The sequence below is a fragment of the Ostrea edulis genome, chromosome 3 (assembly GCF_947568905.1).
Source record: "Ostrea edulis chromosome 3, xbOstEdul1.1, whole genome shotgun sequence".
NCBI classification, from domain to species: Eukaryota; Metazoa; Mollusca; class Bivalvia; order Ostreida; family Ostreidae; genus Ostrea; species Ostrea edulis.
This window is the reverse complement of record NC_079166.1, coordinates 65,615,114-65,628,124: the sequence shown is the minus strand read 5'-3', so window position 1 is coordinate 65,628,124 and position 13,011 is coordinate 65,615,114. Positions and strand designations below refer to the sequence as shown.

At 36.0% G+C, this 13,011-nt stretch overlaps 2 protein-coding genes across 2 annotated transcripts; one reads left to right on the top strand and one right to left on the bottom strand.

Annotated features, from left to right (window-relative positions):
• Positions 1-1,744: 1,744 nt before the first annotated feature.
• On the top strand, positions 1,745-8,437 carry LOC125674553 (baculoviral IAP repeat-containing protein 2-like). Its single transcript, XM_048911718.2, has 4 exons — positions 1,745-1,867; positions 2,138-3,739; positions 7,197-7,325; positions 7,562-8,437. Exons 2-4 carry the CDS (start codon positions 2,284-2,286, stop codon positions 7,966-7,968), a joined length of 1,992 nt encoding a protein of 663 aa, XP_048767675.2. The 5' UTR covers positions 1,745-1,867; positions 2,138-2,283; the 3' UTR covers positions 7,969-8,437.
• LOC125676322 (uncharacterized) lies at positions 7,348-12,584 on the bottom strand. The gene is made up of 4 exons (XM_056160987.1): positions 10,901-12,584; positions 10,734-10,824; positions 9,221-9,450; positions 7,348-8,487 (listed from the first exon to the last, which is right to left on the bottom strand). Exons 1-4 carry the CDS (start codon positions 12,359-12,361, stop codon positions 8,461-8,463), a joined length of 1,809 nt encoding a protein of 602 aa, XP_056016962.1. The 5' UTR covers positions 12,362-12,584; the 3' UTR covers positions 7,348-8,460.
• Between the last annotated feature and the right edge of the window lie 427 nt (positions 12,585-13,011).

Sequence of the window (13,011 nt, the reverse complement as noted above, 5' to 3'; positions counted from 1 at the left end):
GCTCTAAGATGCAACGGGAAATAATAAGAAAAACATATGGTCCAAATCTATATGTACACATCTTACTGTGGTATTCCATGGAAATCAGATTCGAGGGAGCTTAGATATGTCATATTTGGGGTGTATGTGTTGGGGGGGGGGGGGGGGGTGGGGGGGTTGAGATGTCATATTCGGGGGGGGGGGGGGGGGCTTTGGGATGTTAGATTCGGGGGATCGAGCTTTCAGATGAAAGGTGAAGATAACGAACAGTGATCAATTTCATACCTCCTATAAGCAATACAAAATAGATAGTTAGGCAAATACGGACCAGATGTCAGAGACTGCCTAATTTGAATATCATGATATAATGTGGTTCTTATTGTAAAATAAGGGTATAAAATGATAAGGTTGATCTAGTTACTAGCTGTCCCACTAAATGTCTGGGGAGTCAAAGTCACCACGCAATGGCGAGTATTTTTTATCCTTTGCCCTTTCAATTAGAAGGCAAATTTAATCGGAACAACAGATACGTAGATATTGTAACCTGTTTTAGACAGCTAATCCTATCAGATTTACATTGCGACTGTAACCTGTTTTAGACAGCTAATTCTATCAGATTTACATTGCGACTGTAACCTGTTGTAGACAGCTAATCCTATCAGATTTACATTGCGACATGCAAAATAACGCTATCAAATTACTTTGTAATACATTTCTCCACCCCCAGATATTTCACCCTCTTTATCAAAGTGAATTTTGGTTTCGCACAACATTGTAAGGAAAGTAGAAAATACATAACACTTGGGCAATTTTCATAGGGGCAATATATTCCTAATTTCTAATTGGCATTGCAATTCTGTTTTGCTTCCTCAAAAATTGTATGAATTCGCCTCGTTCCTATAACACTTCAGGACTTGAGAAACGACATATTAATCCTAATCTAATTCTAACTTGTTGCAAAAATTACATTGACGTACGTGTTGAATTTACAGCCCAGAATACATTTTAGAAAATAGAATAAATCTACAATGCCTCACACTACCCACTATTCACACAGAAAACACGCCTTTATAGTTTATAATATCAAATCGTTATGTCATTACAGTAGTTCTTATCCCCATGTTCAAACAGTGTAATACTGAATTGATTTTACCGACATTTCTAGCAGTGTTTTTTTCATGAATCATGCGTAATCCTTTTTGGTATACTATACTCTGGTTAAATTATTTTGAACAATTTACGTTTTAAAAGAATTACGGGCATGTTCATCTACTCCTGTCAAATGCGAAAATATGTCGATGACCAGCAAAGTATGCGAACGTTAGGTAAATATACACATGCACTCCTTTTAGATAATTTAAAATACATTCTTTCGACGCACCTTTTATGTGAATTATTTATACTCCATTGAATATTTCGGATTTATGTAAGTGGTTTCCGGTTTGCTGTTACTGATATCTGCTTTCATCTTCATGAATAAAAGCTAGGTAATCTGTTTATCATAAACGTCTATAAACGCTTCTCATCTTTATCAAACCAAAACCAAAACAAACCCTAATCTAAAAGAGCGTGACAGGTGTCAGAAAAAAACAATCATGACTAATCATTCTATATATAGATATAACGACTGTTCCTATATCTACTAAATGCAGTGTATCGTACGTTGTATAAGCATAAACATTCCCTAAAAATAGCACTGACTTTAATTTTGTATAATGCATTCAATGTGATATCTGCTGATAACATTCTCCGTGTTTTCTCTGTCTTTATTTAGTCGCAATATTTACGCATGTACAAAGTACACATGTATATAAATAGACTACACGTACAGATGTATTGTTGTTCCTCCTGCGCCAGTTTGTAATGGCAGTTACAGTTCTAGATCTACGTGAGTTTTCTGATATCTATAAATGATTCACAAAAGACTTTCTTAAATCAAAAATCATATTTTTAATCTGAAAATGTTTTTTGTATACATGTATAATATATAATCGTCCAGCAGGTAATTTAATTTCTGCCTCGTACTTTCGATTTAAATGCAGCCTAGCTACCATTTTGTGTCCTATATGTGCAGGGTTTAACGGCGTATCGATTCCCGTTCCTACACACTTTATATGTTGTGTAAGCTCAGTTGCATTCCTCTTACCATACATTTTAGATTTCCAACGAGAATTAAATATCACACAAGGAAGTTATCTAACCGCATATTAATGCACAAGTGATTGAGCTGCTCAGGAAAGCAGATCTACAGTTAGTGGTGAAGGCCGAGTAGATAAACTATTAGGTCAATTCATACTGTATGAGATGCATATCAATACTTCAATGAAAACCAAAGAAGAGTCATGGCAACACAAAATCCTTCCCTTATTTCACCAAGATGACTATGCTTTTATAAAAAGGTTGCAATTTTGCAACACAGTAACTTCCTGGTATGTACAAAAATCCCTTTTGCAACAAATTCTTATACAAAGTATACTGCAAAAAGGAGTGGATATATTGTCAGTAGTGTGGGAATGTATACCAAATTACACCATATTTCAAAACCATAACGAGAACACAGATAATGATAAAGAGGAACGTACGGGTTACTCGTCACCGGAAAATGTCCACAAGGATTCTCTGAAATGCACGTGTTACGGAGACAGTCTTAGAGGGAACCATCTTAGATATTTTGAAAAGACATTGACAGAATTTCATATTATCGAAAATCACACAAGGAAGGAGGAGCCGAAAAGTTTAGAAGCATTCAAAGACGTGATAGGAGAGGTTATTGCAGGGAAAGACCGTGAGGAGAAATGGTTAAATGATGCGTTGTTTTCATTAAGGGCATTTGATTTACAAACAATATTATTGTTTCCTGTCAGAGGTAGTATAAATGAAAGTTTTGAAAAACTCTTGAGGGGAACACCATGTGATGATTATGAGATAATGAAATTCGAATTTCATCGCTTTAGTTCATTTGGCAACTACAGTTTTCCAGATGTACCGAGTGGTATACTTTTGGCAAAATCGGGATGGTATGCAACAGGATACGGAAGAGAAGCTAAGACATTTTGTTGTTGTGTAGTCTTTTCTGAATGGAAGAAAAGCGATGACCCCCTTTCTATTCACAAAAGGTTGTCACCAACATGTTCATTTCTTCTGGGGAAGGATATGGGACAGATACCTTTTCATGACGAAATTGTACATGCCTCATTCCCATCGCATGTAAATGGAATTGATCTTGGACTACCTGATAGTCAGATGAAACACTCAAGATATAGTCCAAGTGAAGAAATAATATATGAAAGAGCAAATAATGCAGAACCAAAAATCGATGAAACTGCAACGGAAAACGAGGAAACATATCCTAGTGTAAGCAATGAAGAAATGAATGAATGCGACAACGAAAACCATAATTATGAAGTAAAATCTGATCACGTTGAATCAAATTTGAATTGGAACTTTTCAGGTCCACGATACCCTCAACAATCAGACCTCAATACTAGAATTCAAAGTTTTTCAGCTGTTAATCAAGGCAATTCGTCCAAAACAGGTTCAATTTTCCCCATTGCAAACAAAACTGCAAATGAATTTGCGGAGGCTGGTCTATTCTACCGTGGATTCCGTGACAGGACTTCGTGTTTTCATTGTGGTATCGGTCTTCAGGATTGGACATCAGTTGATAACGTCATAGAAAGGCACTTCCAATCTAGTAAGAACTGCCCAATCGCCAAAGCATTAATGCATCAAGCCAATAGCAGTAACAGGACATCTACGGGTAAGTAACAGATATTCAACGTTTGCAATTCAATACCAGAATGTATTTGCAAATAAGACCATACAATTGGCGAAATACTGCTTTTAAACGAGACTGCTGAAATCTCTGTAACGTCAACGTATTTGTCAGTAACTTACTCAATTTAAAAACCATACGCAGAACATACTCTCTCGTGTCAAATTGAGATACATGAACACCATTATGGAGGTGATAATGTAATATTGTTACATAGATATGGGAAGTTGACTATGGAAAAGCTGAAGTCATCCCGTTTGTCATAAAAGTTGGGTTGTTGGTTTTCCGTTAATGACGATGTAGAATAAAATATTCAAATTTGAAGCAGATATAAATGATTTTGTATGTTTCTATTTCGAATTCACATGTACGTATCTAATTAACACATGAGAGGAAGTAAATAGTGTTGATAGATAAAACGCCACCGATGTAGCTAAATGTCGAGTTGAGGGCCACAGCAACATAATTTTTCTTCTCATACTGAAGCTTTTGAATAAATCCTGCTTAGTAAGAAAGCAAATACAGGTCAGCTATAAGAGAAAAACAATTCGTCCGTATGGGAATGCCAACAGACTGTTGGAAGATCAAACACAACGTACATATGGTCAATAAAGAACGACGGCTTGTTTTTAATATCAGCTTCAGAATACGTGTGCATGGAATCAGAATAGTGTTTAACAAAATAATGTTATAAAGGACTGATTACAAGATATAAGAATGTTTCCATTATGGTTCCGTTTTCATTGAAGAAGCAACTGTCTATGATGTAAGAAAGTCTAGTCTTTAATGCTTCGTGAGAAATGGTAGTGCAAGGTTTTGTCTTTTACACATCATGAGAAATGGTAGTGTACGGTTTTGTCTTTAACACATCATGAGAAATGGTAGTGTAAGGTTTTGTCTAAAACACGTCATGAGAAATGGTAGTGTACGGTTTTGTTTTTAACACGTCATGAGAAATGGTAGTGTAAGATTTTGTCTTTAACACATCATGAGAAATGGTAGTGTACGGTTTTGTTTTTAACACATCGTGAGAAATAGTAGTGTAAGGTTTTGTTTTTAACACGTCATGAGAAATGGTAGTGTACAGTTTTGTTTTTAACACATCATGAGAAATGGTAGTGTACGGTTTTGTCTTTAAAACATCATGAGAAATGGTAGTGTAAGGATTTGTCTTTAACACATCATGAGAAATGATAGTATAAGGTTTTGTATCTAATACTTCGTGAGTAATGGTAGTGTAAGGTTGTGAAAAGTTGCATGTTTTGATGATCTTTGGTTTTGTTTGAGATTTTCAAGTTTACTAAAAGTTCTTCGAAAATTTTGAGGATACCCTTTTAATTTTCATAATTTCTCGCATATATTGTAACGCAATACGTATCAAGTTTCTTCTTCAAAGCAGTTGATAATTTCGTGAGGAGTAAAAATAGGGGCTTGATAGAACTTTTTTTTTTATCCTCTACAGCTTTGTTTGTAAGGATTTTTGTATCGTTCTGGGATCTAACATAGGTACGGTATTCAGTGTGTTTCAAACTGAAACGTGATTTTGAAGATTTTCGTCGTTTGAAAGGGAACTTTGAATGTATAAAGTTGGATCACCAAATGTGGAATTGAAGTTGTTTTACATTACAACTGTAATATTAGGATTCAAATTGACAATACTAAGTCTCATTGAAAGGCAAATTATATATTACTGTCAATTGTTTAATGAAGGTGAAATAGTTGATATGAAAAGGGCTTAATATGGATTAAGTCTTTAATATTTCAAGTATATGTTATAGAATTCCATTTATGCGCGCCATTTAATGCTAAAAATGACGCAACGTCTGGACAGCAAACATCATTGTAAGTTTCATTTTATCCCCGGCTGCATGAACTACCAGAAATATATATGGCATATCTATAACAAACGGGATGACTCCGTCATCAACTTCCCACATTGATATTCACAATGTATCAATATTCCACTATCCCCTGTATATTGTGTTTATGAATTTGAAATGATAATTTTTTATTGTGGCTATCTACTGACAAATAAGTTAATGTTACAGGGTATCGTTGAAAGTCGAATTCTATGGTGAATGACTATATAATGATCGAAGTTGCAAATGCGATCTGTTACATGTTTATTAGTCTGAATGCTGTCTGACGTGGTTCATAGCAATCATTTGACCATTCTTTTCATACTGACTTTGACCTATCGATTACTCCGTTAACATGTTGAAGATGAGGCTCACGACGGATATGACTGGTCCATATGGGATGCTTACACCTTCTAAACATCTTATAGCCCTTTGGTGTGTCCAGGGGTCCTTATTTGCCCTACTCTTCATTTTTATATTCTTTATAGGATTTATGAGATTGATCACTCTTTGTTATCTATATATATTGCTTAATGTTTAACGTCCCTCTCGAGAATCTTTTTACTCATATGGAGACGACACCATTGCTGGTGAAGGCTGTAAAATTTAGGCCTATACTCGGCGCCTATGGCCATGGCGCAGGGAGTGATCTTTATCGTGCCACACCTGCTGTAACACGGGACATTGGATTTGTGGTCGAAGGACCGCCCCATTCAGTCGCCTCTTACGACAAGCAAGTGGTACGGAGGACTTATTCTAACCCAGATCTCCACGTGATTTGGCGTGATGCGTTATCTTCACTCTTTTATTGAAAAGTAAACATTCTGTAACAAATATGAATTTTGTTCGTTGCGAAAAGAAAAATATACAAATTTGTACATCTTTGAATTCAAATATATAACTACAACGTTATATCTTAGGATTATAAGCACATTTCTACAAACGATATACAACAGGATAATGTGCATAACCAATACCGGTAATCAAAATAATAATACGTCATTTTATGGGAAACATTCTTATTCATATCTAGAGATCAGTCGATCAAAAAGATACTTTGTTAAACACCACATTGATTCTACGCACAAGTACTCTGAAATTGATATTATAAGGATGTTGGAGTTCCTGATTGACATCATCTTCGCAGGCTTTGGTGATCAGGTCTTCCAACAGTCTGTTAGAATTTCCATGGAAAAGAATTGTGTTCTTTTGTTAGCTGACCTATTTTTATATTCTTATGAGGCAGAATTTATTCAAGAGCTTCTACTTGAGAAGAAAAAAAATCTCTTGCCGTGGCCTTCAATTCAACAATATCTACAACCTTTTATCTATTAACAAGAATAATTTTCATTCATATGTCTATTCGATATATCCCTGTGAACTAAAGAAAGACACCACATTCTTCCACATTGGCTTCGTACTTAGATATTTTATTAAACATAGATGCTAACGGCAAACTAACAACTCCACTTTATGACAAACGGGATGATTCCGTCATCTTCACCTTTTATTGGCCCCTAACATATACAACATCTCTCACTATATATCGACAAAAAGCCGTTATTATCTTTTGTGTTTTTAAGTTGGAGACGTTATTGTATCTTCTGATAACCGGAACACAGAAACTGACATAATTTGTGCTGAACTTATGGACATGGGATTTAGTTCAGAATCAGTAAAGCAAGGTATTGAGAGCCTAAACCGAAGAGGATGTGAGTACAAATAATATAAGAGGCTGATATCTTCTCCTTTATTTATCTAAATCTATCTATCTATTTCTCTCTCTCTCTCTCTCTCTCTCTCTCTCTCTCTCTCTCTCTCTCTCTCTCTCTCTCTCTCTCTCTCTCTTTTCAAAGAATCATTCACCTTCATTAATTTATGTCTAGAATTCAACTGAAAATAAACTTTTCAATTGTCTACCAATATATATATATATATATAATTATAGTATCATGCTCCAAAGAGACAATTATTAATGAAATTTTGGACAACCGAGGAACCCTTTCTCTGAATCCAATTTCTGGAGATGGATATCACACTTTAGATGATAGAGATGTCGACCCCACTATGCAAAGTCAGGATGTGGAAACAAACCAAATATATTCTCAAAATACTGAAAGGGTGTCGCTGTCCGATAATCCAACTGAGGGAGCTAGTTTAAAACCAATTTTGAACCAGCAAAGTGATGAGGAATTGCGACAACGTGTTACATGTAAGGTTTGTTTATCAAAAGAAGTTGGAATACTTTTTCTGCCTTGTAGTCACTTGGTGGTATGTACTGACTGTTCCAAGAGGCTGCGAAAATGCCCATTGTGTAGAAGACACATCAAAACAAAACAACCCATGTTTTGGTAAATTTAAGAAATCGTACTATCTTTTGGACAGCTGCATCACTTTATTTAAGCTTTAATATGCACTGTAGTTGGTAATATAAAGTTGAAATGCATGTTGTATTTTTATTCACTGTACGTTGTATTAACAATTTTATAATAGTAGAGAAAATATATATTTTATTTGTATAGAGGTTTATGAGCTGCATACATTTTTTTTTTTCAATTTATACCATTTACTTGAAAAAATACTCGATCCTTTCAAATATCCAGATATCTCGATTGCTCTTAAAGTTATGTCTGTTACTTATACGACATGCTATTTGCATAATTTTGTTTTGTATGTACGTGTACAATGAAGATGTTATTTATAATTCCAGTGTACAGTTTTACTAATGGACATATGGAAGTAAAATATATGTTTTATTTATAAAGTTGTCACCTTGTATGTTGTAATTGAAAGGAAGCTGAATAAACAATGAGTCAATCTTTAATTTGATATTTTAACAATGCAAATTTAGTACTGGCATCTACATGGTTTTCCCTGAAAAGAGAAAATGAGGCTATGCAAAGTGAAGATAACGAACAGTGACCAATCTCGTATATCATTTTCAAATTTCTCATTTGCACGATTGAATTAAATCAACAACACAGCAACATTAAGGTTTCCCGAATACTGAACCGTACCCCCTCAGATGGTTGTTATTCTACTGCCAAATGTTACACCAATATGTCAATCAAATACTACTATACCTATGTCTTTCCTGGTGTTGCAAGAGCGTATCTGTCAAGCAACTCGATATAATCGCATTTGCACAGGTGCAAAATACTATGTAATTGTTTAGATTACGTAGATAACAGTGTGAGACATAGCTGAATTTCCGGACTCAAATATAAAAAATTGCAATATTTCTGGGTATTAAACAACAGCAATAAATCGTACTTTTCACAACAATTAAGAAAACACATGTATCCTCTACTAATTACTAATATATTGAAAAAAGTAATTATTCTTCGTGCAGTTGAGTAAATCCATTATTAAGACATGTAGCCCAGTTGCCTGCCTTAAAATCATGGTGGTAGGGAATACCGCTAAAATATGATCATAACAATTTCCCCGCAACATTATATACATTTGAATGTGATGACGTGATGTTTCGTCATGACATTATATAGTGTAGTGACGTGTTTGTGTAAAAAAAAAAAACCACTGGATTTTCTCGGGAAGCCTTATTGTGACTGCGACGTAATGACGTAAGTCATCCAATTCTACTTACCAGTTTCATCTCGCAGATGTAGTAGTGGTCCCTGTGGCAGCTCTCGAGATGCCAGTGGTATCTGTAAGTCTGCCACATTATTCCACAGTGGTAATCGTTGGACGTATGGTATTCTGGCTCCTCCCCATACCAGTCATACTTACTGCAGATTTTGGTGCTGAATCCCCACCTCCACCGATGTTTTTCAGTGTCTGTTATTTCGTTTATTCCTATCCATGCTCCCTTATCGACTAAATATGAAGTTATATATTTTTGTGTGGTTCTTACATTGCAAGTATCGACATACATATGCAATAATGAATGTCATCTACGTTTAAAGTGAAGTCTGAAACCCCAATAACGATCGTGATTAAGAATAAAAAACTACACAAATGAGAGATAATTGTTATGTAATGACGTGCTTGCTAAGTTTTCATGGTTTTGGGTTTTGTAGTTTCAGTTTAGTCTTAAGAATACTGTAAACCGACTTTTTTCGAGAGGGAGACATTTTAGCTAGAATAGCGAGAAGCTAATATTTCTCGCTGAGAACCAGTCCATTGATGTCTCTTGTATTTGTTTAAGATAATCTCAGTCGCGAAAATTAGTCTTCGTGAACCAGTTCTGGTAAATCGCGAGATAAAGTAGTCGCGACTGAAAGTTGTTTTACAGTATTGTTCTTTGTTTCTTGATCACACTGCAGTCTAGCAGAAATACGAGGGTGAGTCAATAAGTAACCAACCTAAACGATCATGTAAGATTGTTGAAACACTACCATGTGAAATGCCTAATGCCTGCGCTATTTCTTCCACTTGAATGACCTTACCAGAGTATACCAGATCCCGAACTTTCTCACACATTTCTTCGTCGGTGGCATCCAGTGAACGTCGTGATATGGCTTCATCTACCAAAGACTCTCTACCGCCTTTGAATTCCCCTACCCAAAATTTAACCTGAGTATGAGATGGTGAAGAAGACCCATAAACATCGGTTAACTCGCCGTGTATTTCCTGGCTTGTTTTACCTTTCAAATACAAGTACCGAATTATAGCACGGTACTCAACTTAAGATGAAAAGCATGCCTTTGCATCACTAGCCATGTTTGACATTCAATATCTTATTAAAGAATGTCTCGATACGCGTGCAATTTTGTACCCCGGTATAAAACGTATTGAAACAAGGCATGAAAATCGTGACCGTATCGGTCTACCGGAAATGGGATAGGCTGGTCACTTATTGACTCGCCCTCGTATAATTGCGCCTTCTTCCTTTTTATACAGAATTTTTGTTATAGTTGGATCTTATAAACTTGACCACGTGATCTGGATGCAAAATTATTTCCCACTTTTGATCCTGATCTACTTTCATGTCAGTTGTGATTGTCTAAACCTCCTTCATAATACACAGACCCTGGTACGAAGTGAAGGGTAGAAATATGGATGGGTGTGTAAATATAGATCATGATGCTGAAATGCTAATTTAAAACATATGGCTTTGTATCGGTAAAATATTGTAAACTATTTGTACTATTACTTACTTTCATTTGCTATAAGAAAATTCCTCAAATAAGTATTTTCATGAGCACTGGTTACAACTGCTAAATATCCGCCCATCGACGCGCATGTCATCTGCAATAAAAACTCACAAATACACGACATGGATACAGAAAAATAAGAGATACTAATGGAAATAATTGGTACTTACCGTGGCTTTATACCAGCTCAGTTCGTCTCGACTAAAGTAATAACAACTTCCCTCGTACTTCAACCAGGCATACGGGCAGCTGTCGTTTCCTAGATGGGGTTTCTCTGTTTTAAGTCTGAACGTTTTCGGTTTTTTAGGAGGCGGTGGGGGCTTTTTTAAACCGCTGTAGTCTATTCTAGCTTTGTAGGATCCTAGACGATATCCTTTCTTGTTATATCCTTTAACGTGCGATGGTAAGTAGTGCGTTAGATATGTTTTATAATATTTGATGTAATTTCCTTTGTTGTAGGAACCATCAAGGTAATGCAAATAAATTTTGGGATAGTATTTCTGCAAATAAACCCAATAAGCTTGGCCATATCCACCAGAGTACTTTCCGGTGTTGTAAACCCTTTTAGTGCCAGATTGTCCAGTTCGATAAACATATTTTTTCTTGTAGACATATTTCTTTGAGTATTTCCTCTTTCGGGATAGTGTAGAGCGATACCGTTTGTTTCTATTTCGATAAACTGGTCTTTTACGATATACAGGTCTTCGATAGTGAACATATACTTTGCGATACCGCCGTCTCCTCACCCGCCGATAAACAGACCTACTCCTTCGTCGATGGTGGTATCTATGACGACGAACATGAAAGCGGTATCTGTATGAACGTTTCACGATATGATGCAATGATGTTTCGTTCGCAGGCTTTTGAAAGTACGGTCCCAGCGGTGTAAAGGGGTGATGCTTCAACAGTGATTTTAATCCATACCCTATAACAGAAGCATATTTCATATTGTGTGCTTTAAAAGTTGGACTGATTGATATCAATATCGGAAAACCATGCAGTGAACTTGACAGAAGTAAACTTCGAGTTGGAAGTTTCTGAAATGATTTCCTGTAAGGTTTGATTGAAGTTGAAGCTCCTTTTGTGGGCAGATGTTTAATCAAAGTTTTCAAAGATGCTTTCGATATAGCAGGATTAGTTAGAAAAGGAACATGTTTACCCTGGTTTGAGTTGTTATATGTTTTGCGTTTTTTAATTTTCCGTAACCGTTCCGCTAATGGCTCACGGTGGAGTACCCAGCGATATCCTGAGTTCGTGCCTAGATCGTATTCCTTTATTTTGTGTCCACTTCCCCTTTGTTTAGAACTACCTCCTGAAATTTGTCCATTCAATAACTTTCCAGTATTCATTTTGTTCATAATCTCTTTCACCTGATCCATAGATTCTCCTTGAGGAGGGTCTTTCATGGGCTGTCGTGTGACGTAAAGGTCGGCAGATCTCGTCATATCGTTCCCATTTGAAGAAATCTTATTTGACTTTAATTCATAATCTTTCATTCTTTGTGGTTCCCTGTCATTTCCAATATCTAGCGTCTGCTCCAATTCAGGCCGATTACGTGGCTCATTATGATAGTAGTACTCTTGGTTATTTAGCCAAGACGAGCCATATGCAGCGTAAGCTGTAAAATACATGCAGGAGTATTGACACAATATACTAGTATGATAAATACTGTTGTTTCATAATTCTTTTATGTTCTTTTTTCTAGCACTTCAATCTGTATGAAAGGTGAAGATAACGAACAGTGATCAATCTCACAACTCTTATGAGCAATAACAAATAGAGAGTTGGGCAAACACGGACCCCTGGATACACCAGAGGTGGGATCAGGTACCTAGGAGTAGTAAGCATCCCCTGTCGACCGGTCACATTCGCCGTGAGCGCTACATCCTGTATATTTCTTTTTTAACGTTCGCCTGATATGATCAATCAGAGATATAATTTCATTATACAATGTACGTGCAAAATACGCTTACCAAAATGGCAAATCAGCAGAAAGACTGTACCTCCACTGCAACATAAGGTAGTCATACTTTCACTTTTGAATATATCTATCTGCACTCAATATTCAACAATAGTATTCATGTCAGTAACTGTCCTGAATGATTTGTAGAGGTATAAAAGAATCAGTTAAAGCTATACGCATTGATTTCTTATTTTTCACCTGAAGAAATAAAATGTTGACCTCACGCTTTGGTTGGTTTTGTTTTGTGTTACACTGTATAATCCTGTTCGCTGTATGTTCAGAGCGTAAGTAATGCGAGATATACATATACAACTCCTG

Excerpts from the sequence above, each read along its gene's own strand:
- LOC125674553 (XM_048911718.2), top strand. The coding sequence starts at position 2,284 with ATGCATATCAATACTTCAATGAAAACCAAAGAAGAGTCATGGCAACAC. Across the intron at positions 3,740-7,196 it reads CAGTAACAGGACATCTACGG|TTGGAGACGTTATTGTATCT; the intron begins GTAAGTAACAGA and ends TGTGTTTTTAAG. Across the intron at positions 7,326-7,561 it reads GAGCCTAAACCGAAGAGGAT|TATCATGCTCCAAAGAGACA; the intron begins GTGAGTACAAAT and ends ATATAATTATAG.
- LOC125676322 (XM_056160987.1), bottom strand. The coding sequence starts at position 12,361 with ATGTATTTTACAGCTTACGCTGCATATGGCTCGTCTTGGCTAAATAAC. Across the intron at positions 10,825-10,900 it reads TGAGCTGGTATAAAGCCACG|ATGACATGCGCGTCGATGGG; the intron begins GTAAGTACCAAT and ends TTTTTATTGCAG. Across the intron at positions 9,451-10,733 it reads TTTTCTTATAGCAAATGAAA|TCGATAAGGGAGCATGGATA; the intron begins GTAAGTAATAGT and ends CTTCATATTTAG.